Raw genomic sequence first — 27,290 nt, forward strand, 5'->3', positions numbered from 1 at the left:
CCAGTGGTTTAAGGTGAAACCTTTAGATGTGTTGGAATGGCCTAGTCACATCCCAGATCTCAATCCAATTGGGAATCTGTGGTCAGACTTGAAGATTGCTGTTCACAAGCGGAAACCATCCAACATGAAGGAGCTGGAGCAGTTTTGCGTTGAGGAATGGGCAAAAATCCCAGGGGCAAGATGTGGCAAGCTCAGAGATTTATCTAAAGCGACTTGCAGCTGTAATTGCCGCAAAAGGTGGCTCGACAAAGTACTGACATTAGGGGGGTGAATAGTTATGCACGCTGAAATTTTCTATTATGTTGTCCTAAATGTTGTTTGATTCACAATATAAAAAAACACAACTTCACAGTTGTAGGCATGTTCTGTGAATGAAATGATGCACACCTTCAAACAATCCATTTTAATTCCAGGTTGTGAGGCAACAAAACATGAAAAATGCAAAGGGTGGTGAATTCATTTGCAAGGCAATGTACATTATCTGAATGGAAGTCAGCATGGAGTAGTAACAAGCTCTGAGACCTAGTAAGTACTGTAAATAGGGAGGAGGAGAAATGAGTCTTAAAATATATCAGGGAGTCTAAGAAAATGTAAATGGTTTATTAACCTACACACTAAAAACTTTGGGATTTTTGTCTGCTTCAAGACACTCTTCCAGACCAACAGTTTCATCATTAAGATCTGCATTTACATTTAAAGAAGTTCCCTTATTTCATAATAAACACACAGATCAAAAATGATGGCGTCTGGATAAACTACATATCAAATATAAATATCATACAAATACCATAGTAGGTATAAGTCTCCAGGCGCTAACCTGCAAAGTACAATACCCAATATAGTGGTAGCGAAACATTGGGGGCGATTCAATTCAGCGCACTGTTGATAGCGCAGGGATGGATTTCCAGAAACTATTCAGTTCAGCGCGCTGCGACTGAAGGATTTCTTCTCACAGCCTCCTAAGGGTGCAAGAAGAAATCTGACTAAAGTTCCGGCTGTGAGGCTGTTTGCTGGCTTAGCGCTGCGCTAACAGCCTCGCGGCCGGCACTTTAGTCAGGGGAACTAGCATTCTCCGACTAAACACCTAGGTTAAGTCGCGAGAACCGGCATTCTCTGACTTAAGTTGTAACAGTCAGACAAAATAGCCACTGAATTGGATCGGTCCAGGACCAACTCTCGGCGCTATTCTACTCGTGTTGAATTGAATCACCCCCATTGTATTGTAGCCTTCCCACTAGGTTTTTTTAGTGGGGCGTGGCGCCCTGCCCTCCTTCTGGAGGGCAAAAAGCACCCTGCCCTCTAGGAGGAGGGCAAAAAGCGCCCTGCCCTCACAGCCTGCGGGTGCCGTCCTCACCCGCGGGACGCAGTGTCACGCGGGTGGAGAAACGTGCGGTGACCCGGTCACGGCCGGAGAATAGACGCCGGGCGCATGCGGTTTTTCTGCAGCGCTTGGGGGCTGCCCGGCGTGTCCGTAAGTGTCGGGCACGCCCCCAAGTATGACGAAAAGGGGATGAGTCTTATAGACACGCCCCCTTTTCATGACCACGCCCCCTTTTCGGTGCGCGCACAAGGTTGCCCTCTCTAGCTCCGGCGCTCTGCCTGCCGCTGGAGCTAGAGTGAACACTAGTATTGTATGCTACTTTTTTGGTTATTGGGTATAACCAGGGTGGGTGAGAGAGTTGTTGCCCTCCTTTTTTCATTATCCAAATATAAATATATTACAATTATTAAATAACGTCTAGCACATAATGCGGCCCATTCTCAGACGCAAAGTGTCTGTGTGCGTGATGCCGTGGAAGCCTGACATACTACCTATGCGAATGCTAGTTTCAGTAGGGCTAATGCGAGGATCTGTGTGGCTTCAAGCGGGAAGTCACCCCAAACACTTTCTAGTTACACAGCCGCAATCGTCATCATTAGCATCAGCACTTACACCAGCCTCATGCTATGTGCAAGAGATCCACCTGAAACAGTCTCCCCCTCTCCATACACACGCTTCAGAATAGCACGCAATGGAAGGTACTCTCCTACAAGACAGTGATTGCATTGTCACCAGTTCCCGCCCCAAAATGCCCATTTCAGAGACAGATCTGGCCAAGATGCATCACAGTCAGAATAGGAAGGAAATATGCAAAAATGTGTAAATTCACTTCTGCGCATGCGTTGTGTGCTGAAACTCGCTAATTGCGTCTGTACAAAAGGAATCTGCCCGACTGAAAATCAGTCCCAATATCTTTATTCTGATAGTAATTTGTTGGATTTGCTCTTTTTTTGTCTCCTAAAACACAATTCACTACAATGACCATGGAACTTTATTTTAAGTTTAAGGATATACCATACTCCTTAAGAATATGTTTAGGTAGCAGATTTGATGCAGCACAAAATTCAAATTGTGACATTCATTCTATAATTAATTGACTTGCTTGGTTATATGTAGTCAGTGGATTTGAGGCAGCCAATCAAAGCAGCTCCCTGTGTCCCAGCCGTGGAGAACAGGTCTGCTCTTGTGGAAAAAACAAATGGCCCTGGTTTTGCTCTACTAGAGCAGTTTTAAATATTTAGTCATAGGATATAAGAAGTGCTTTTCAAGGTTAAACAATTTTAACAAAGTCCTATGAAAATGACTAAACTATGTTATCATATAATTGACCTATATTACAGTAGTAAACATTCATATTAAAACACAGAGCCAAATGTAATAGGGTGAGAGTTTCGAAAATGTGAGTTTAGCAGTAAACTCTCACACGTTTTAAATTTGGCCATTGTAATAAAATCTGTGAACATGCAAACTTACATGTTTTTAGACTCAAAAAACTCTCACGACTGAAACTCTCATCCAGATGTTTTTCCATTTTGAAGATAAAACTTAACCAAATGTGAGATCACCATCCGATCACTTATTTTGAGGTATAATTTATTGTTTTATTACAGAGATATTTTAAAGCATGTTCTTACAAACGTATGTCATTATTTAAAAAGGAACTGCATCTTTAAAATATGAATACAGTCCTACTCAGAGTAGTACAACTGGAACCCAATGGTGAAGATATATTTCTAGAAGTAATGGCAAATAGTCTTATCTGGCTATTGACTGTGAAAACAGGTTGGTGCTTCTCATGCCAGACTGCAGCTAATACAGTATAATAAATTATTTGCTTCACTGGTGGACGTAGAGCACAGATATTACCAGATGGCAAGGAGAAAAAAATAAAATAAATATGAACTTTCACTAGTCTGTTTCCTAAAAGTCAAAAACTTGTTTTTACCCTCAACCTTGCCAGAGGTGTAGAGTTTGAGACCAGTAATGTTTCATAACATTACAGAAAGCGTGCGAGCAAGTAACATATTTATATGCATTATGCAAAATATATTTACAGATGATTTTTCTAAATTATTAGGTTTCATTTTTAAGATGCCACAAAGTGTCTGCAGAACCATATAAAGAATATGCATTGTAACAAAGTAACTTGACATATCATAAGTATGATACAATGACATATCTACACATATAGAAATACATCGAAAGAGACTAATAACACAAGTATAATAATACAAGTATTGTAAAATAATCACTTATTTAAATAGTTAATTATATGAAATGACCTGCTGCTTCATGCTAATAGGTGAGAGCTAAATTTCCTAAAATACAGATGAAGAAAAGGAAGGAAATAGGAGCGCTGGTCTAAACAGACAAATGGATGCAGTTAGATAACATACACATGCAATAAAACAAAAAATTCACCCATTATTGTAAGATTTTGTAACTAATATTTCCTGAATTTAAATGAATTACAGTTTGGAATATAAGTACAGTAGGTGAGAGTACAGTTTGTATGTTTTTCTATTTCAAAGACAACGCAGATGGTTGAGTGCCGTGGGTTGAAGCCAAATGTTTACCTATTTATCTATATACAGAACAAAAACAGTGCCATCACGTTTACTTCATGCCAACAACTGGGGTGCTACTGTAGCAACCAAAGGAGGATCACATCCACCCAAGGGAGAATATCAAAACTTGAATAGAGCAGGGCACACGACAGACTTGAAAATAGTTTACATTTATTCAAATACAATGATCCATAGCACAATAAACATTTCGGTTCCCCCAGGGACCTTAAGCATGGGCAACATCACATCCCAAATCAGCAGAATGCAGTATCACTTTCCTGTCTCTGGGACAGCAGAGAATCCATGTAGTGATTCCAAACAACAGACACTTTCTAAAGTGTTTCTATGGTATTCTCACTGGTTCAACCATCTGTGGAATCCAGTTTCCATTTGAAATGGGTCTCTCAGATACAATAAAAGTGCGTGTGGTATGAACAGTAAAAGTATGCAAAAATCATCTGAACCTGAAACATTGGACAATGCAATGTCTACATCAATTCAGAAGGTGTATTCAGAAGGTGCAGACTGAAGCAGTGCATAGCTATAGGCGGCGGTAGGTAGGAGACTGGAATAACTGTCATAGTTACAGTGAAAAAATAAATAAAAATGTATTGTACACACACACACACATATATAGCTATTTTTCTGGAAAAATAGGTTCAGGAACTGTGGGTGGAACTATAGAAAAACTAATGCTCAGTTAGCACATATTAAAATAGGTTAGCCAGACAGTGCATGCACATACACACTTTTCAGTACCACACGTATGTGTATTTTTTAAGATAATTTTCCTTTTATCTCTCCATGTACTGTTATGCTCTTTATCTTCCTATGTATTGTTATGCTCCCCATTATTACTTTTGTTTGCATTGGTGATGTATAGTATACAGTGTTGTCATCTATTAAGCAATGTTTTCAATAGATCATTGCACTGATATATACAGGTTACGTCACGATACCGATTACATTAATTAATTCTTATGGATTGCTTATTTGTTATACTAGCCTTTGTTCTTAGTACTATTTAGTTATTTGTATGATGTCATCGCACTCTGTCTAACATATGCTAATATGTGCTAACTGAGCATTTGTTACATAAGTGATTGTACACTCTGGCTAGCATATACTCATACATGCATTTGCTACATTAATGAGTTTGCACTCTGGCTAACAAATCCCGATATATGCTATTTAAGCATTTGCTACATAAATGAAATTCAGCATTGATTTACTGATATTCTAGCTCAGATACAGGCTTTCATCTCATTTGCATATTTTTTGCATATTTGGTAAATGTGATTTGATGTATTATTTTAGTTACAGCATAACAATTTATGTTATATATTAGAACTTAAATGTCAATATGCAACAAGATAAGGGCCTGGGAGGCATTACTGTGCCTTATGTGACACTTTTTTGTTATTATTTATTTCTGTTTTAATGTTCTGTATTCTTATGAAGCCTTGACAAAGGTTCCGAAGGGGAACCGAAACGTTGGCAACTATGGATTATGTGCATGCTAATAAAGCTTAAAGTATGTATTTGACTTCAAAAGTCTTATTCTCTACGTATAGTAGATGTGATATCCTTAATCTTTGGGTTACCCACAGTTCAGTGGAACACTAAAGAAGCACCCCAGCAAATTACAAGATATAAGGTGACGTCGACTTATGATACACCTGTTGAATCAATAAAGCCTTAATTTTACTTATACTGGTGAGTGCCCTCTTTTGGCCCAAGTGACCATAACTTTTTCTATTGTTGGTACAGGGACTGCCTGTTACCTTAGTGGAGCACCCCTTCGCTGAATTTTGTTGGTATGCGAGTGTGGACTATAATATATATATATATATTTATATACACACACATAGTATTTAGAAAGGAAGGCACTCAAAAAGGCCTTTAAAACTTAACTGTCCTGGGCCAAAATGTATTTTCCATAAGCTAAATGAGAGGTTCAGGAACTATATCTATCATCCATGCGCTACAAATCACATTACACAATGTCGTGGGACTGGGAAGTCCTGAAAGTCTTTTCATGTGTCATTTTCCCTTAAAATGCTTCTTGTTCACAAAGCAATGCCTATAGCATGCTAGCAGCTCCTGCTGATAAAAATGATATGCGGCATGCCTATGTGTGCATCTGCATGTATGTTTTATCTGCAATGTGAAATGCTAGTTACAGTGTCAGCGGATGTGACACTTTAACGTAGCATTTTGCATACAGATATAACCGGAGTTGCACACAATATTTATGCATGCCTCATATTTTAATCAGCAGAAGCTGTTCGTACGTTCTATTCGCAACGCTTTATGAATAAGAAGCATTTTAGGGGAAAAAGTGACATGAAAAGACGCTGGGCGCTACTGAGTCGCGCCACTAGAAAGCCTGTTTAACCCGCAAGGAGGCTAGATATATATGTGTGTGTATAGTGTTAACGCCAGGCTTCTATCGCAGGGCGCCGCGCCCTGCCCAATTTTTAAAAGTCGAAATGCACCCTGCCCCTTTTCCTGTGCCCCGGCGCCCTGCTGTCCTCCTGGTGACCTTTTACAGGATCACTGTGACCCACTGCACTGACATGCTGCTGAGCTTTCTCAGCTCACTCAGGCCATCAGCTCTTTCAGGCTACTTCGTTCCCCCTGTGTGTAGGGGTATCGGCAACTGGATACTGCTGGATCTGGTGAGAGACAAGAGGGCTGGCTTTGCCTCACCCATCGCTGAAAACCCGGCCCTCCTGTCTGTCTGAAGTTTTCAAAAGGAGATGCCAGCGAGGACCCTTTTGGTGGCCATGTTAATAGCAGCTCCGCAGCACCATGAGCAGTTTGGGTAAATCTGCTCCTTCCTGCAGCTTCAGTGCTTCACCCTCCAGACTAGCTTCATCTTTCATGGGCTAAAGCTTTGGAAATTGTCATTTAAAATGGTTACTAGTGCCGTGGACCGAGTCAGTTTAGAGTGCAATTTAGTGCTGCCAGAATTAGCTCTATTTCTACTATATAAAATGCTTTTTGTGACACCTTTCCTTCAAAGCCAAACTGAAGCAAAGGTGTCACAAGGTGCTTTGAATAGCATAAATGGGCGGCTAGATTGAAGCAAAGGTGTCACAAGGTGCTTTATATAGCATAAATGGGCGGCTAGTGTTGCCTTCTTTAAAATGTGCCCAAAAACCACTGGTGCGTTAGACCATGTGCCTCCTTTACTAGAAGCACAAATGAAACAGTACCTAGCAGCCAGTATTCCCGCTGACCTTTTCACACATCTATGGCATTTAAATAATACTCAATTGGTATTAAGGGGCCTAATGTGTGTAAAGAAAAACATACTCCAACCATTACACCACCACCAGCCTTAATAATTGACTAAAGGCAGGATGGATTTGTGGATTCATATTGTTTAAGCCAAATTCCGATTGAGATTTATCAGACCAGGTAACATTTTTCGAGTCTGCAACTGTAAACTTTTGGTGAGTATTGCTCACTGTAGCCTCAGTTTCCTGTTCTTGGTGGACATGAAAGAAATCCGCTGTAGCCTACTGCTGATGATTAGATTTGCTGTGCATTCAGAGATGCTCTTCTGCATACCACTGTTGTAATACAGGGTTATTTCAGTTACTGTAATCTTCCTATCTGCTTGATCCAATCAAAGGCATTCTCCACTGACCTCTCCATCACCAAGCTTCACCCCTAGAACCAGTGGCGTCACAAGGGAGGTGCGGGGGTGCGGTCCGCACCCGGGTGTCACTCGCTGTGGGGCGACACCAAGGTGCAGACTCCCCCTCACTGACAGGAGCCGGGTGCTGAACTGTAGCATTAAGTGCAGCACTCGGCTACGGTCACTGAGGGAGCCTGCCGGCACTGCAAACAGGGAACTCCTGCACCCCCCTTCCCCCCCAGGTAAAAGCCACAGGGGTTTGGACCACATCCCCTTCATGTGTTGGCCACGCCCCAATGTTGAATGGTCACGCCCCTTTTTCAGCAGCGCATCGTCCCTCCCCGCACCGGGTGACACCACAGGGAGAGACGTCACTGCACAGGACTGCCTCTCACTGGCTGTTTTTTGGTTCTGTTCTCCATTCCCTCTAAACTCTATAGACTGTTGAATATGAAAATCCCAGATGATCAGAAGTTTATGATACCAACCATTATTTCACAGTCAGAGTCACTAGATAACATTTCTTGCCCATTCTGAACCTCTTAAACATGTCTCATGTTTTTCATGAATTGAGTTGCAGCCAGAAGATTGACTGATTAGAGATTTGCATTAACGCACAGATCTAACTAAAGCAGCAGTCACATAGCCAGCTGCATTCTGTGTACTGTTATGGATGACTGTATTCCTACAACACACATCTGCATGGAGTTTTCGTATAGGATGTAGCCAGTTCCCTACAATTCCCCTGCCCAATGCCCCTTCCGCCTAAATCTTGGACCCCTATTTTCATAATAAATCAATAAACACCAAGTGGAAAAATGCCTGTTTACACCGAATTCAACTTTAAAACATTTGGCTTTAACCGAGTTACATTTCTGCTAACACGTTATCACAAACCATTTAATACCAAAAATAAAAATACTTAAATTAATCAAAAATAGTAACAATTTCCATACCATTAACTATGTCATGAAAATGTAATTATACTCACACTTAAGTCTGAAGCACCAGGTTGCTCTATCACTGGGATATCTGAACAGTTCCTGAGCTTGTATATCCAATAGTGTTTTGCTGTGCAAATAAAATTCCAGGGGAGAGAGGAACCCACTCCCAAAAAAAAGAATATAATATATGTTCCATTATAGTGGTCCTTTGGTTTCGTGGCATAATAATGGTTTATTCGGTGCTCCCCCAGCAGCGTGTCTTGATCGTCTGAATCACTTGTGTCTGTGGGTCTATAAATGGGACCTGTGCTTGGTAAAGGGTCCTCCGACACTGTAAAAAGGCACAAAACAATGTAATCAACATAATGAGAAAATATATAATCAGGGATATAAAGTTTTGGAAAGAAAAAAAAAAACATGCCAAAAAGTTAGCAGAAATTAATACTTCAGCTATGGTTATTGATCTCTTTTTCGAATACAAAATACTACATAGTACATAATCATTTGTTCTGCAAAAAACAATATATTTCATTAAGCACAAACATTTACAGTATCTGTATACATTTTAAATAAAAATATTATAATAAGCTTGATAGCATTTCACCCATTAAAGTGAAATAAACATGTCACAGGAAAGGACAGACTTTCAACATGCTGATTTTAATTTATTCAGTGCCCAGAACAGCTTTAGGGCTTTTCTACTAAATATTATTTAAACTATAGGGCTTTTGCAAAGCTTTTTAATGTTGAACGCTTTTGTCCTTACTGCGGCCATTACAATGCCAAAATAGAATATGGGCATCAATAAATAACAACATATAAAAGTCAGTGACGTGCGGTGAGGTCAATGGCTGGGGAGGCACACATGGAGATGGGTCTGATTGCTGGGAGGTTGTCTCACCCCCTCACTGTAACTCTCCCCTAACTACTTCAGAGTCTATTGATATAATAATCATTAGAATAATACAAAGAAGATATTTATATCAAAACTCTGGAGCACGACAGCAAGTATGATAGGGGAGGGAGTATGACAGGTGAGGCTCTGCCTACCCTGACTGCACGTCCCTGATAAAACTCAGCAGTGAATAAGACATTAAAAAATCAAGAAAGATATTTACTATAACATATTAAGCCAGAGGTTCCCAAACTCTGCCATTACAGTCCAGGTTTTAAGGATACCCATGCTTGAGCCCAGATGGTTAAATTAAATTCATTGAGGTACCTGTGCTCAAGCATGGATATCCTTAAAATGTGGACTGTAATGGCAGAATTTGGGAACCTCTGTATTAAATAATGTTTACAATATCATACAAAACTACTCAAAACATTTAAAACAACCCCATTATTCCAGTTTTTACTGATTTTGAGGAATTCAAGTTCAGTGAATAACCTGAAATGGTACAAAAATAAGTGGTAAACTTCTAAAGGTTAAAAAAAAAAAAAAAAAAAGTTTAGGTTACCAGAAACCAAAAAATAATGTAAATTTTGATGCGATTTAAAAAGGTATTGTTTAAGGAACCAGTAACGGGTTAAGAGCTTACAACTCTTCTGGAGCAATGAAAGTAAATTAGGCTTTGAAAGTTGATGAAAACAATTCCTACAGGTGTCCTAACTTCTGTTAGAATGCCTGAAAGTAGTATATTGCTATCATAATGGTGAGAAAAAGTCAATTAACAAAGGAAGACAGTCCATTATAACCCTCAAAAGTATAGAACTTTCCTTTTGGGAAAATGCAAAGAAAACCAAGATGTTAGTGAGTATAATTTCCTACAGTATACCACAGGTTCTCAAACTCGGTCCTCAGTGCATGTTTTCCAGGTCTCCTCACAGAATCGCAAGTGAAAAAATTATCTCCACCTGTGGATCTTTTAAAATGTGTCAGTGAGAAATGAATACACCTGTGCACCTGCTGGATGACCTGGAAAACGTGAACTGTGCGGGGTCCTGAGGACAGAGTTTGAGAACCACTGTCCTATACCATCAAAAAGCACTTGGAAACTGGAGGAAAACCAGGATGAAATCTGGCAGACCCAAAGCCACCACAGAATCAGAAAACATGCTTCTGAGAGACAACAATTTGCGTGATACATGGCTCAGAGGACAACAACTTCAAGCACAGCTTAACACTGGTCAAAGTAGGCAAGTCTCAGCTTCAACTGTGAATGTGAGACTTCCAGCTGCAGGTTTGACAGATCCAGTGGCAGTAAGGAAGCCATTGCTACGATTTAAAAAAAAAAAAAAAAAAAAGGAGACTTGCCAGGACCATGAAACACCACCAGTGGACTACCAAAGGCCAGAAGAAGGTCTTATAGATAGATTAAGTCAAATTTAAAATATTTGGCTCATCACACAGGGTTTATGTATACCGTCAATTAGGCGGAAAAATTGTCCCTCAGTTGTAGATACCAACTGTTAATCATGGAGATGGAAGCATGATGGTCTGGTGCTCTTTTGCTGGATCCCAAGTCAGCGACTTACTCAGAATGACTAGCTCCCTGAACCAAAAGGGCTACAGCGGCATTTTGCAGCACCATTGAATACTCCTGATCTACGCCTAGTTGGTCATGGGTTCATCCTACAGCAATATCATTACCCAAAACATACCTGCTGGCTATGTCAGATCTACTTTTGAGGAAAAGAACAAAATGCTAGGCTTCAAATCATAGAATGGGCAGCACAGTCTCCAGACTTAAACCTCATTGAGTTGGTATGGGATGAACTGGACAGAATGGTGAACACAATGAAACCTACAAAAGTAACAATTGTGGGAACAAGTGTGTTCAACGGTTACATCTGTAAATGATGGCTACTTTGATGAGTCAAAAATTTTGATTACATTTTGTTAAAAAAAATAAATCATAGAACCATTTTGTTTATCTCCAATTATATGTATTTGTTCTACGCTTTTATTTGTTTATTGAGACATTAAGCTGTATAAATATCTATAATAAATGGAAAAATGGGGGTTTTCTAAAACTTTTGACCAGTAGTGTACAGTATATTTAGCACATTTATGATTCTTTTCAATGTTATGAGGAAAGCAATTTAACCTCACAACCCCAGGTTATATATTGTAGCCATCTATCAAACTTGATGCAGGTAGAAAGCAGCAAGGGTATATCAAAATGGGCTTACAGATGTGTTAACATACATCTTGCATATTTGTGGTACAAGGCGTGTAAAATATAACGAGTGAGCGCTATCAAATGCTACGTTGCAATGTCAGTGTGTTGCATCACTTTACGAATAAGACGAACATGAAGGTAATACACTACTTCACTGATTACTTGCTAAAACAATGTTGGCAGAGGTAGGGAGTACAAAACAATGAAGGCCTATTCAAAGCAAAGTGATCATGCATTGTTTTGAGGAACTGACCTGAATTGTGTTTACTGAATTGAAAAGAACATACATACAGTACATCATGTTGGTTCAGCTACACTAGTGGGAATGGAATTGAAATACCGGTGACTGTTCAGCCTGACAGGAGGAGATCCCGCCGCCGACTGGTAAGCATCCTAACTCTACCCTATCCCCGCCCTCCCTCCCCCCCTAACCCTCCCGTGGTGGTGCCTAACCCTAATACTCCCGAGATGGTGCCTAACCCTAAGTCCAACCGGGGGTGCCTAAACCTAACCTCCCCTTCCTGCACCCTAGACCTAACCCTTCCGGGGGCTGCCTTGCCCTAACCTCTCCTTTCCCTAGCCTAACCCTAATCCTCTCGGGGGGGGGGGTGCCCAACCCTAACTGGTATTTCAACGCCTATCTTAATTCCCATGTTGGGCTTGAACCGTCGGCATTTAGACCGTCCGCCAGTCTACTATCTACATCCCCACTAGTGTATGTTTCTAAAAACCCATACATTACCTCTTCGCGTTAGTTACTTTGAAATATTTCTGGATTTCTGCATCACATCCTCTTCTGGGAGAATTGCAGTCTCTTTAATTTCAACTATTGCACTTATACCGGCAGCATTGCCATTGATTAAACAAGGAGTTTATAAAAAAAGGGGGGTGCTATATAGAATATCTCGATCAACAAGAACAGACACATATATTAAAGATTTTTTACCCACTGGTACTTGTACCTGGCTAGTACTATTCTTGTAATGAGGGTACATTTCCTTCTAGTTATATTGGATGTGAGGGGGGGTTTGTGACAATCTAGGGCTTTAATTTAGAAGATCTCAGACCAATGGTTTTTATTTTAGTTTTAATTTTTTATTTGACTTTTTAAAAAAATAAAAAAAGTTGTCTGTGTGCATTTAATATTGTTTTGTTTCGCTCTTCCAGTTTGTGTGATGCTTTGATTATGTTGTATCCATGGATGGTTACGTTACAGATCAAACCATATTATTACAATGTTAAAAATTAATAAGAGGTGGTATCTAAAATTATTCACCTCAGGGTGCGCTCACATAGACATAAGGACACATATAATACAATAAATTATTTTATTAAAAATATACAGTATTAACATATAAAAAACATTTATAAATCAGCATCTAAATGGCCATTCTCACATATTCATCATAATGGATCAATAATAGCGTGTGTGAACAATCAAATGTCCACCTGTATAAATAAGTATATTGATCTCATTTAAGGTTGTAATTATGTCCAAATAGAGCAATATTGCACTCGCGTCCAGTCAATAATTATGCTCCTTATTAGGGGTAATGCGATTTCCAAAGCAAGTTTCAGCTGTTAAATGTCCACTCCAGTGATATCTGAAGTTTGCCAATCAACACTCTCTGCAGCCAACCAACAGGCGATTCAAGGTAGCTATTTCAAAGAGGGTGAAGATTTAGTGGTACAGTCTCGGTATATTTACCCAGCTCTCCTCTCCCTGACGTCTGTAGGGGCACTGCTGGTCCAAAATGCTGCTGTTATCTTGCTATTGCAAAGGTGTAAAATCCCTTTCTCCGTATGGTTGCAGGGGGATAGATGTCTGTGTGTGCTCTCACCTCACACAGCAGGTTCCCGTTCTCACTGCAGAGCCACGGCTTGGGACAGGAGACAATGTTGTAATCCGGATATGTGAGAATATCAAATCCCTAACGCGTTTTCCCATCACGTGACGGCTTCTTCAAGAGGTGGTATAATAGGAGCTCTATTGGGGCACCTTATATACCCCATCTAGTTAGTTTTAAACCAATGAGATCACTGATTAGTTAATTGAAACAGATGTATCCTGGAGTCATTCTTCCATTGGTGTTTTAACACTTCATTTGCATTGTAATGATAAATTCAGAGTTAAAGTAAACAACTTCCTGTTCAGTGTTTACAATACATAAAATATATCGCTTATACAAGGTTGATTAAAAAACATTACATTCATTATATTCCTAGACAGAGATGGGTCACTTCTATGAGAAACTGTTAAATACTCCAAATGTAACTTAAAAACAGCTATGGTATAGCATAGCTCAATGGGCTAATGCTTCATAGCACAATGTGGATGTCCTGGGTTCAATTCCCAGTGATGTGTCTTATCATTCTTAATATTTCTAAATGTCTAAATATAGACATTAAAACAACATATAATGTGATAAAGCTCAATGGCTCAAGAGACTAATACCACAGACACAGATGTCCCAGGTTCAAAACCTAGTAAGATAAATTTTATTTTCTATATACATTCTTTATCTAAAATGGATAATTCAATTCATAACTACTAATCAAATACAATCCCCATCCCAAATAATAAAGAGGTCATCTATAAATCTGCCATAAAGCACCAAGTTCGTCCCGAATGGACCCCCCACACATACTCCTCCTCTAGGAGACCCATGTAGAGGTTCGCCCAAGAGACAAACCATGGGAGGTTGGTTGTCTACAATACCTAATGGTTGTTTCAAGTGTGGTAAAAGCTCATGCATTACATGCAAATTTATTAAACAGAAAGGTAATGAATTTTGTTCTGTGTCATTGAATGCTAAATTCACCATTGACAGTTTCATTAACTGTCAATCGGTCTATGTGGTTTATCTACTCTCCTGTGTGTGTGGTAAACAGTATGTCGGACGTACTATTAGAACAATGAACATACGTTTTTTGGAACATAGAAGAAATGTCCTTAAGAAGAGTATACTTCATAGTGTATCCCGCCATGTTGTGCAAGAACATGGAGGTAATATTAACGCTTTGTCTATACAAGGCATTGAACAAATTTTACCCACTAGAAGGGGAGGAGATAGATTTAGCCAACTATCAAGGAGAGAAGCATTTTGGATATTTGCCCAAGGTACTCTTACACCTGGGGGTCTAAATGAAAACAGAGATGAATAATATTTAGCACTGGAGTGTTTCTATGCCTTTATTATCCCTAAATGGGACCCAATCTAATAGGGATTGTATTTGATTAGTAGTTATGAATTGAATTGTCCATTTTAGATAAATTTTATTTTCTATATTCATTCTTTATCTTACTAGGTTTTGAACCTGGGACATCTGAGTTTTGTGTCTGTGGTATTACCCTCTTGAGCCACTGAGCTTTATCACATTATATGTTGTTTTAATGTCTATATTTAGACATTTAAAAATATTAAGAATGATAAGACACATCACTGGGAATTGAACCCAGGACATCCACACTGTGCTATGAAGCATTAGCCCATTGAGCTATGCTATACCATAGCTGTTTTTCAGTGACATTTGGAGTATTTAACAGTTTCTCATAGAAGTGACCCATCTCTGTCTAGGAATATAATGAATGTAATGTTTCTTAATCAACCTTGTATAAGCGATATATTTTATGTATTGTAAACACTGAACAGGAAGTTGTTTATTTTAACTCTGAATTTATCATTACAATGCAAATGAAGTGTTAAAACACTAATGGAAGAATGACTCCAGGATACATCTGTTTCAATTAACTAATCAGTGATCTCATTGGTTTAAAACTAACTAGATGGGGTATATAAGGTGCCCCAATAGAGCTCCTATTATACCACCCTCTTGAAGAAGCCGTCACGTGATGGGGAAGCGCGTTAGGGATTTGATATTCTCACATATCCGGATTACAACATTGTCTCCTGTCCCAAGCCGTGGCTTTGCAGTGAGACCGGGAACCTGCTGTGTGAGGTGAGAGCACACACAGACATCTATCCCCCTGTAACCATACGGAGAAAGGGATCTTACACCTTTGCAATAGCAAGATAACAGCAGCATTTTGGACCAGCAGTGCCCCTACAGACGTCAGGGAGAGGAGAGCTGGGTAAATATACCGAGACTGTACCACTAAATCTTCACCCTCTTTGAAATGGCTACCTTGAATCACCTGTTGGTTGGCTGCAGAGAGTGTTGATTGGCAAACTTCAGATATCACTGGAGTGGACATTTAACAGCTGAAACTTGCTTTGGAAATCGCATTACCCCCCCCCCCCCCCTAATAAGGAGCATAATTATTGACGGGACGCAAGTGCAATATTGCTCTATTTGGACATAATTACAACCTTAAAGGAGATCAATATACTTATTTATACAGGTGGACATTTGATTGTTCACACACGCTACTATTGATCCATTATGATGAATATGTGAGAATGGCCATTTAGATGCTCATTTATAAATGTTTTTTATATGTTAATACTGTATATTTTTAATAAAATATTTTATTGTATTACATGTATCCTTATGTCTATGTGAGCGCACCCTGAGGTGAATAATTTTAGATACCATCTCTTATTACTACTTCACAATATACAAATTAATATCAGAGCTATTTATTGGGTAGCGACTCTTTATACATTATTTACCAACAACTTTTATTTTATATTTAAAATAGCGCCTGGTGTTGTATGTTTATTACAATGTTATATTATTGACTTGCAGAATCTAGGGTGTAACTATCACAAGAGCAGTATGGGGCAAATTCTGAGTCATTTGCTGCAGCATCCATGTACTTTTGCAGATACTGCTTCCGCAGCTATATGCAAATGCTGCTACAAGCCTTTCCCTTGTCTACAAGTGTGCGTCCAAGTGTGTAAGGACTGAGACGCCCACTTTGAGCCACCAAAATAGAGCTTGGTGCATCTCTAGACGCAAATACCGGTCTCGCCATGGAAACTTGCACCAGCCCCATGCTAGGTGCAGACTGTCCATCAGAGTATGGCCTCCAGTGTGAGTGATTACATGTCTGAGTTTGAAACCACTTCAACGACGCACCTGCGACACTCCAGTAACATGGGATGGGTACGGGATGCCGGCGTTTGGGATGTCTGCATTGAAAATCCCGATGCTGGCATCCCGACAGGGTTAGGATACCAACACCTGTCGGTCGGTATCCTAACCCTCCCCCTCTCCCTACCCCTACCCTCCTGGTGTCTAAACCTAACATCCCCCTCCCCCATCATAAACCTAACCCTCCCCCTAGTGTCTAACCTTAACCCCTCTACTTACCATCAGAATGCCAGCACCCGGATTCTGACAGGTGTCAAGATTTTGGCGCCAGCATTCTGACCGCCGAAATCCCATTTGCCGGGATCCTGAATGTATCCCCAGTAACACACCCATAAGAGGGATCATCTCCGTGCATCCACTTAACCACCTCCCCTACCGAGGAACACACAGTACATTTTTCAAGACATTTTTTAGTCTGTGCATTGGGGGGTACCCACTTCCCTTGAAGTCCATGGCCTGGGCGTCCCCTGGCTAACATCTCTGATGTTGAGACCTATACTGATTCTTAAAATACAGGGGACACCTATGCATTTTTCCCTTGTATTTTTAGAACCAGGGCCAGCTCAAAGAGCCCGGTGCTGGTTCTAAAAATACAGGGGACCACTGCACAATTGTTTCCCTGTGTTTTTAAAAGCAGGGCCGGTTCAAAGAGCCCGATGCTGGTTATGATTTTGGAGGGCACCCCACGTCAGTTTTTTTTTTTAAATAGAACCATGTAATGCCTTTATTACACATAAAAGAAAGCACAGATCACACTGATCTGTGCATGATTCTGTTAAACACACTGCTGACAGGCACTTCTATTGTGTTCAGTCCAAATACGACTGAACACACACTTGCAAACACGATTGCATACACCATTCAATCAAACACAATTCTTAGTAAATTTGTGATTTTTTTTTTTTTTTTTTAAACAAACTCACTTGCGATGTCCAGCATGTCTAATACTCGAACAGATGCAATTCTTAATAAATTTACCCCTATGTGAAGTAAAGGCCCATGCAATGCCTCTTACCGATGTCTATTGTTGCTCTGAAACTATATATATGTGTGGTGTTTGTATATTCTACCTGTGTTTGCATGGGTTCCCTCCAGCATTGCGTACTATGACTGGCACTACATAAACAATAATACATATATAGCAAAATACAACCATATGGTAAAAAAAACATCCCCAACATTAAAAAAAAAAAAAACTTAGCCTGTACAACTATTGCAAGTTAGAATAAAATCATCCATTGTCCCTTATACATATGAATTCATGGCCTGTTCATGGTGTTTTAAAGTGCTTCAGATTTTTGTTTGCGATTCCACGTTGGAAAACAAACACGCATATAGTGATACACACAAACATAAACACTATTTACATGTAATGTGTTTTTTTGGTGGGGGGGGTTGTTTGTTTTTTTTTTTCTAACAAGAAGCTTCCGCATACTATAAAAACTACACAATATTTTTATGCTTTTATTTACTTATGGGTATTCAAAGCAGTAAAACAAGTACATGATCCTATACCCATATATCAGTTTTCAATATTATATAATAGATCAGCAGACTAGAAGCCTTATTTCAGTGTCCAGTTATTAAATAGCTGCCCTAATGCTGGCTGTGACAGGACCAGTCATAAGACTCTTGAAATAGTAAAAAAAAAAGATGAATAGACAAACATACTGCTGTAAAAACACATAGAAATCATCATTATGTCTTTAGATATATGTCTGTTTTAGAAACTGTGGAAAAATACATGGAACATATCTCTAGTTTTAGTATGGACTTTTACATCACTTATCCAGATTTTTATTTTATTATTATTAGACTGATCCCAGGACCTAAACTGTTAAGGTGCCCACACATTAGGCAATATTTTACACGATCAGCCCGATTCCGACGCATCAGGACGACCGATCGTGTAAAATATGTCCTAATCGTGAGTCTCTACTCACGATTACGATGCGCGTACCCGCTGGACGTACATCGCATCTTCAGATCTGAAAATCTTATCATGATGCACTGGAATAGCATAGGATGCATGATAGATCGTGGGTCAATTTGGATTGTTTTTAACACCAAATCGTGTCCACGACTGCAGGGGGAGAAATCGGACACGATATTGGATCGTGACCTGAACGCCTAGTGTGTGGGCACCTTTAGGACTGGTGCCCCACCCAGGGGGAATATAGTACACTGGATCATGCCAAATAATTTTGTTTCCTAATGATGTGCATTCTCTATGCAATCACCTTCTGTCATTATGGCCAATAATGGAAAATATTTATTTTTAGAAAACTAAAACTCTGACTGCTGTGTAAGATGCAGAGTAAAGTGGCTTTAATAGCTCCAACAATGACAAGTGAAATGCAGATGTATGACAGATCCCCAGGCTATAACAGTGAGTGTGTCTTGCAGTACATGGAACATGTTTCCAGATTACTAAAAATGTATCAAGCCTACTCATACTCACTAGACCTAGAGCAAGAAAGCACTCAGCGAGTCAGCACACACACAAGATATTATTTGGGCACTCTCAGCAGTTACCATGGACACCGGGGTCACTCAGCCTGGCACGGAGGGGCACAGGCGCTACCAGCTAAAAAGATCGACCCGGCGCAAGTCGCTGACACTTACTGTTCATCACGGCACCTACATACGGAGTGTGGCTGTGTTATTGTTGGTGCTGGTGTGCCGGCCTCATGCAGCCGCCTCCCCCCTGTTTTCCTGCCGGGCAGGAGAGGGTGATGGGCGGGGGAAGCTCTAGCGACGCCTCGGGGATGAGCTCCGGCCTACTAACACTGTCCCACTGGCTGGCAGTGCCGGTGACACAGCACTGAGCACACACAGGAAGTTTCATTATCTAAAATCATACAGAACAACTGAACATTGTGCTCCCCTCTGAGCATAGTCTGGGGCGTCACCTTTGCAATTAAGACATTTCCAGCTCTGCATGTGACATAACAGGACTGTCTCTAGGTTCATGTGACTGTCTGTGAGAGGTCTGTATGTGTATGTATGATATATATTCAGGACTGTCTCTAGGTTCATGTGACTGTCTGAGAGGTCTGTATGTATCATATGTATTCAGGACTGTCTCTAGGTTCATGTGACTGAGAGGTCTGTATGTGAATGTATGATATATATTCAGGACGGTCTCTAGCTTCATGTGACTGAGAGGTCTGTATGTGTATGTATGATATGTATTCAGGACTGTCTCTAGGTTCATGTGACTGTCTGTGAGAGGTCTGTATGTGTATGTATGATATATATTCAGGACTGTCTTTAGGTTCATGTGACTGTCTGAGAGGTCTGTATGTATCATATGTATTCAGGACTGTCTCTAGGTTCATGTGACTGAGAGGTCTGTATGTGAATGTATGATATATATTCAGGACGGTCTCTAGCTTCATGTGACTGTGAGAGGTCTGTATGTGTATGTATGATATGTATTCAGGACTGTCTCTAGGTTCATGTGACTGTCTGTGAGAGGTCTGTATGTGTATGTATGATATATATTCAGGACTGTCTCTAGGTTCATGTGACTGTGAGGTCTGTATGTGTATGTATGATATGTATTCAGGACTGTCTCTAGGTTCATGTGACTGTCTGTGAGAGGTCTGTATGTGTATGTATGATATATATTCAGGACTGTCTCTAGGTTCATGTGACTGAGAGGTCTGTATGTGTATGTATGATATGTATTCAGGACTGTCTCTAGGTTCATGTGACTGAGAGGTCTGTATGTATGATATATTCAGGACTGTCTCTAGCTTCATGTGACTGAGAGGTCTGTATGTGTATGTATGATATGTATTCAGGACTGTCTCTAGGTTCATGTGACTGAGGTCTGTATGTGTATGTATGATATATATTCAGGACTGTCTCTAGGTTCATGTGACAGTGAGAGGTCTGTATGTGTATGTATGATATATATTCAGGACTGTCTCTAGGTTCATGTGACTGTGAGAGGTCTGTATGTATGATATATATTCAGGACTGTCTCTAGGTTCATGTGACTGTCTGAGAGGTCTGTATGTATCATATGTATTCAGGACTGTCTCTAGGTTCATGTGACTGAGAGGTCTGTATGTGTATGTATGATATATATTCAGGACTGTCTCAAGGTTCATGTGACTGTGAGAGGTCTGTATGTATCATATGTATTCAGGACTGTCTCTAAGTTCATGTCTGAGAGGTGTGTATGTATGATATATATTCAGGACTGTCTCTAGGTTCATGTGACTGTGAGAGGTCTGTATGTGAATGTATGATATATATTCAGGACGGTCTCTAGCTTCATGTGACTGTGAGAGGTCTGTATGTGTATGTTTGATATGTATTCAGGACTGTCTCTAGGTTCATGTGACAGTGAGAGGTCTGTATGTGTATGTATGATATATATTCAGGACTGTCTCTAGGTTCATGTGACTGTGAGAGGTCTGTATGTATGATATATATTCAGGACTGTCTCTAGGTTCATGTGACTGTCTGAGAGGTCTGTATGTATATGTATTCAGGACTGTCTCTAGGTTCATGTGACTGAGAGGTCTGTATGTGTATGTATGATATATATTCAGGACTGTCTCAAGGTTCATGTGACTGTGAGAGGTCTGTATGTATCATATGTATTCAGGACTGTCTCTAAGTTCATGTCTGAGAGGTGTGTATGTATGATATATATTCAGGACTGTCTCTAGGTTCATGTGACTATCTGAGAGGTCTGTATGTATCATATGTATTCAGGACTGTCTCTAGGTTCATGTGACAGAGGTCTGTATGTGAATGTATGATATATATTCAGGACGGTCTCTAGCTTCATGTGACTGTGAGAGGTCTGTATGTGTATGTATGATATGTATTCAGGACTGTCTCTAGGTTCATGTGACTGAGAGGTCTGTATGTGAATGTATGATATATATTCAGGACTGTCTCTAGGTTCATGTGACTGTGAGAGGTCTGTATGTGTATGTATGATATGTATTCAGAACTGTTTAGTTAAAAAAACGAAATTAGAACAAGAAACACTTCACTACCGTAAATAAAATTTATTTCATATATAACTAGGTGCACCGTCATTTCGTTATTAGCTGTCAGAAGAGTATACGAGTTTGTTTTACAGGAGACTCATACCCCTTACAGACAGAAAAACAAATTACGGGGTCAAACATTTCTACCCAGTAATTTGTTGATCCACATGGGTCCGTTTTCTATCTAATACCCCTTTTCCACTGCCTAAAAAACCTGGGTAATTGCCATGTCTACCCGGGACTCGGCTCAGTGGAAATTGCTCCAAGGAAAAAATCCCAGGTCTACTGACCCAGGATTTCTTTCCGGTTATCGAGCAGGGATTTTAGCGGGTCAATCCCGGCAACATTGCAGTCAGGTAATTGCAAAAGCCGCTGATTGGTCCTTCCTGGGTGCTGGCTGCTGATGTAATCAACACCTGAATAAATGATGTCATTAAAAATGTCATTAAATAAATAATAAATTAAATAAAAAAGTTAAATTAAATAATAAAAAAAATAATAAAGGATGTCATTAAAAATGTAATTAAATATGGATGTAATTAAAAATGTCCTGAATAAAGGCCATTATTAATGGCTTCCGCTGGTTTTGCTGGGCTTACCTGGGTTCAGTGGAACCGGAGGCGACCCAGGAAAAACCCGGGATGAGGGTGCAATGGAAACGGTCTAAGCCGGGTACGACCCGGCAAAATACCGGGTAAAAAATCCCGGGACAGACCTGGGACTTTGGTGGGAAAGGGGTATAAAAGGGTCAACCCTGGTCGAAATTCCTGGGACTTCAACCCAGGTTTTTACCAGGGTCGTAGACCCGGAATTTCGACCTTGGTTGACTCTTTGAGACAGAAAAAATCCCTGTGTTAATCAGCAAATTACCAGGTAGAAATGTTTGACCCGGTAATTTGCTCTTCTGTCTGAAGGGGGTTCAGGCTGGGACTGGCAAAATGACCCGGCACACAATGCCGGGTAAAAGCTGGGATTTGCTTTTTTTCTGTCTGAAAGTGGTATCAGTAATCAGACACCTCTGAGAGAACCAGAACTAGGGATGGCCAATGACCATTGATGGTTTCAAAACATCGATGGTTGCTGGCCGATGTAAACTAGTTTTGCCATCGATGCATACTTGGCTACTCTCCTGGGACTGCCGGGAGCCTCCCGAAAATTGGGTGCCGTTCCCCGCAAGAGTAGGCAAGTCTCACGGAATAGCCCCCCCCCAGTTACCCCTTGCACACGAAAGTGGGCGGTCCGAAGGTGTGACAATGCAATTCGCGCCAAATTGCGTAATCGTAGCCCGTCCCCTGCTTTATTATGCCCGTAATATCGCCATTATAAAGCAGGGGACAGGGCCGCGATTGCGCCGGTACACCCCCGCACCGCCTACTTCAGCTGCCCCCACACCTGCTGCACCGACGTAGCAGCACCCTCCCGATGGGGGCTGTAGGAATGGCGGTAACTATGCATCGATGGCAGAGAACCAATGGCTCTTGGCTATTGATGGATGACTGGGAGCAGCTTAGCTCCATCCCCATTTTTGAATGGCCTGCCGCCCAGCATTCCCTAGCAGCTGTGGCCAGCAATGATTTGTGTGCAATCGATGGTTATCACTGATGGATCCATCGATGGTAACCAGCGATGGACACCCCACTAATGGCCATCAATAACCAGGACCCTGGGGGAGATTTACTAAGCCTTGGAGGGAAAGTGGATGGAGATAAAGTACCAACCAATCAGCTCCTGTCATTTTTCAAACAGTCTGTAAACTGACAGGAGCTGATAAAGTACCAACCACTCTCCAATTTATCTCTCTCCAAGGCTTAGTACATCTGATACCTCTAGCCCAGGGGTAGCCAACCCTGGTCCTCGTGAGCTACCAACAGTGCATATTTTCCAGGTCTCCTCACAGAATCGCAAGTGAAATAACTAGTTTCACCTGTGGATCTTTTCAAATGTGTTAGTGAGTAATGAATACACCTGTGCACCAGCTAGTTGATCTGGAAAACGTGAACTGTTGGTAGCTCGCGAGGACCGAGGTTGGCTAGCCCTACTCTAGCCCATCCGAGAATCTGACAACCATATTTGGGCAGTTTCCTTAATTGCAAGATCCACCTTAGAGCCCCATGTAACAATAAATGAGACATAATCACTTTAGCACCCGCTAAATGGGGTATGTCTTTCTTTCAATCTTTAACAAACAGCAGTAAGATTACAGCTGTTTGTCACTGTGTCTCTTATGCCATCTATGGCGAGAGTGATACGGCCCTATTGCCGACAATGGGGACCCAACATATCCTTTCTGGCTTCACCGAAGCCTTCCACACTTTGCTGTGTCCCCGCTGGGTGAAACTGTTTTGTGCAAGAGACAGCAAACCGTCGCTGGCAGTGATAGGCTGCCATCAAACAGAGCGGAGGACACCGCTGAGGAAGGGGATCGTAATGTTGAATACCAGTGGCATATGCATTAGTAAGACTGCAATACTAAATTAAATATGCTGCTGGTATGTTCTTAAATGGGGCCATTAATGTTGCAATTAAGAAAATTGGTGTACTTAACCTTGGTCACCTGGTCCCCTCAGTGGTTTATGCTAATATGGGTGGTACTGGCAAATCTATAATGGGTGCAGCAGGTTGTGCGGTGCGCACGGGTTCCTAGGTACAGGGCTTCCCACAACACACCTCCTGCACCCATAGACGATACCTGTACGTCGGTGACACTCCATTTTCATGGAGATCTGTGCATGCGCAGTAGACAAGAGTCTACTCACCACATGCGCAGGAGAAGAGAAGGGGGTTCCCACATGGAGACTAGACACTGGTCCCCTCCTTTCTTAATCCACCCTAAACTTAAGTCCTTTTTTTCAAAGTTTCATTTACTACACCTTATTTAACTCCATTTTTGAGGCGAGTAATGCGATGCAACCACAAGAAGCTGGAAAGTAGAGATGGACATGGAATGGTTCACCTTCAATGGCACGATCTGTACTTTGAATCAATTACAGTATACCATCAATGGTGTGAACCCTCGTTGGGTGTCAAAAGTACAGACACATGACAGCAATGGCCAATCTGAAGGAAGGTGGATCTAAAGGATACAACAAGATGGTGGATACTAAGCAACGGGAGAAAAAAACATATCCATATCACCATTGAAACTCAGTCATCTATGGAAAATAAACATCAGTACTAGTTATGTGAGGGACAGAGTTGGTCAGATCTCTTTTAGTAAGCAGCAACAGGATGCTATGATGGCCTGAAGGGGTCATTCAGACCCGCTCGTGAGCGGCAGTACGCTCGCAAGCGGGTCGATGTCCCCCACTGCGCATGCGCACGACGGAGGGAGCTCCTTCGTGCGCATGCGCGAGACCCGGAGAGCAACGGGCTCTCCATCGCTCCGGGTCTCGCACCAAAGGTGGTGTGCTGTCGATGTTGATTGACAGCACGCCCCCTTTGGTGGGCGTGCCTGCCAGACGGAGGCGTTCCCATGGGAACGCCTACCGTCTCAAGCCGGCCCCACTGACATCACTAGTGATGTCAGTGGGAGTGATTTTGGCTCTGATAGAGCCAAAATCACTCCTGGGCTTGCGGCAGCGAGACCCTACCGCAGGGTCTCCGTCGCAAGCCCGATGGTCGCGATGGTCAAGACCATCATCATGGACGCTCGCATAAGCTGTGGGTGGTAACCCACAGCTATGCGAGCGTCCATGAGGACACTCCAAAAAAAGGTAGGAGGGCCCTGATTCAGAGCGAGCGCTCTGGTCAGAGCGTTCAGCTCTGAATCAGGCCCTGAGTGTGCCCATTAAAGCACCACTCCCACAAAAAAAAAAAAGTTTTTTGTAAAATCTAAAGGTGCGTACACAACAATTTTTTGAATGATTATCGATAATGATATCGTTCAATCGTTGAAAAATCGTTCACTTGCTGAGTTAAAACGATGAACGATCATCGTTCACGTTTGTAGTTCAGTCAGACTGCCCAACTCAACGATTTTCAGTAAGGGAATATGCAAAAATCATTACCACCCACAGCCTTAGCGAGTGACCAGGTTGATAGTCCATCGGGGCTTGCGACGAGACCCTTGAGGTAGGGTCTCGTGTGCTGCAAGCCCCAGAGAGCTTTTGGCTCTAATAGAGCTGGGAGCTCTCCCACTGAATCACTGGTGATGTCAGTGGGGCCGCCCACAAACGGCAAGCGTTCTCTTGGGAACGCCTCAGTTTGTAAAACCACACCCCCGCCACGCCTACAAAACGGAGCGAGCTGTCACTCAACATCGACAGCTCGCACAGTCTGCTACGAGACCCCTAACGACGGATCACCTGTCGTTAGCCGGGTCTCGCGCATTCGCACGACGGAGCCAGCTCCGTCGTGCGCATGCGCACTGGAGCAACATCGACCCGCTTACGAGCTCTTAGAGCTAACTTCTGGGTCTGAATAAGCTCCTCAGTCCCGGTTAGAAGTGCATGCACTTATAACAGAAAGGACTGCACTTCCACCAAATCTAATGACAAAAAGGCTTTTAAACTGCACCAAATAACTTTATCCCCCTAAAGCAGTGTTGGCTAACCTTGACACTCCAGCTGTTATGGAACTACATAACCCAGCATGCACTGCTACAGTTTTGCTATTAGGGCATGCTAAAACTGGCAGGGCATGCTGGGATATATAGTTCCACAACAGCTGGAGTGTCAAGGTTAGCCAACACTGCCCTAAAGTAACTGAAACCATTGTAATGGTTTATACCAGCCTTTCAATCTGGAGAATTACCTGTAAATGGAAGAGTCTCATTGACTTCCAAATAACCACATACAACAACCAACATGCATTATTATAGCCAACCGGCTAAGATGACATTAGTTATCGGGGCCAAGCTCTGGATAATACAGGTCACAGCCTCCTAGAAACAGCAGTTTTCAGAGGTTTTACTGCAAATTTACTTTGATAATTTTCTAACCTAGGGGAAAATGTAATAGCCTGTGACTTGCAGGCATGAGCAAGAGCCCAAGTGAGTGTGCACAATGTTTTAAAGTGGCAATCAATTAAAAGGCAAAACCAACCGTTCTGTCTAATGTGACTAGCCTAGCCACATTTTTGGGGGGGCAGGTTCAACAAGAGAAGGTTATAAGGTGTGGACCGGATGGAACAGTGGATCTGATTCAGAGCTGGACACTATTTGCGCTCGCTTGTTCAGAAAAAGGGGTTGGCTATTTAAATTAACCGTTCACTCTTTGCGGTCTGTTGACGCCTCCATGTCTGAACGAGCGAACAAAACATGCGGATCTTTTTTTGTAAAAAACGCCCCCTGGCCGCTCGCATCATACGTCATGTCCGCTATTTATTAGATTAATCGAGTACATTGAACGGTGTATGAGCTGCTCGCTATTCTTGTGGTTGGTTTTTCCTACCGCAATCATGCGAGCAGTTCTGGCTAAAAGACACCCAACTGACGTGGTCGATGACGCTGCTTTGTTAATTATGCACTCCCATTAAACGCCTCATCCTGTCACTCAAAATAGCAGGCATTCGCTATATTGCGAGCACACGATTTCTGACCGCACTGACTGGTTCGCGCATGCATACTGAAACCCATACGCATGCGCAGATGTGCGAACATCGCTCGGAA

At 41.6% G+C, this 27,290-nt stretch overlaps 1 protein-coding gene across 2 annotated transcripts in view; it reads right to left on the reverse strand.

Moving 5' to 3' along the window:
* The window catches only part of SLC29A3 (solute carrier family 29 member 3), a 79,986-nt gene that overhangs the window by 44,656 nt on the left and 8,040 nt on the right, over window positions 1-27,290 (reverse strand). Inside the window, exons 1-2 of one of the 2 annotated variants that reach the window (XM_088472222.1) lie at window positions 19,290-19,540; window positions 8,529-8,812 (exon numbers count right to left, since the gene is read on the reverse strand). In XM_088472222.1, coding sequence (XP_088328348.1) covers window positions 8,529-8,812; window positions 19,290-19,296 — 291 coding nt within the window. In that variant the 5' untranslated portion in view covers window positions 19,297-19,540. Of the gene's footprint in view, window positions 1-8,528; window positions 8,813-19,289; window positions 19,541-27,290 lie in introns of those variants that run through there. The other variant, XM_088472221.1, reaches the window with a different exon arrangement.

This window comes from Taudactylus pleione, unplaced genomic scaffold (genome assembly GCF_031769625.1).
Source record: "Taudactylus pleione unplaced genomic scaffold, aTauple2 ptg000121l, whole genome shotgun sequence".
In the NCBI taxonomy this organism is placed as follows: Eukaryota; Metazoa; Chordata; class Amphibia; order Anura; family Myobatrachidae; genus Taudactylus; species Taudactylus pleione.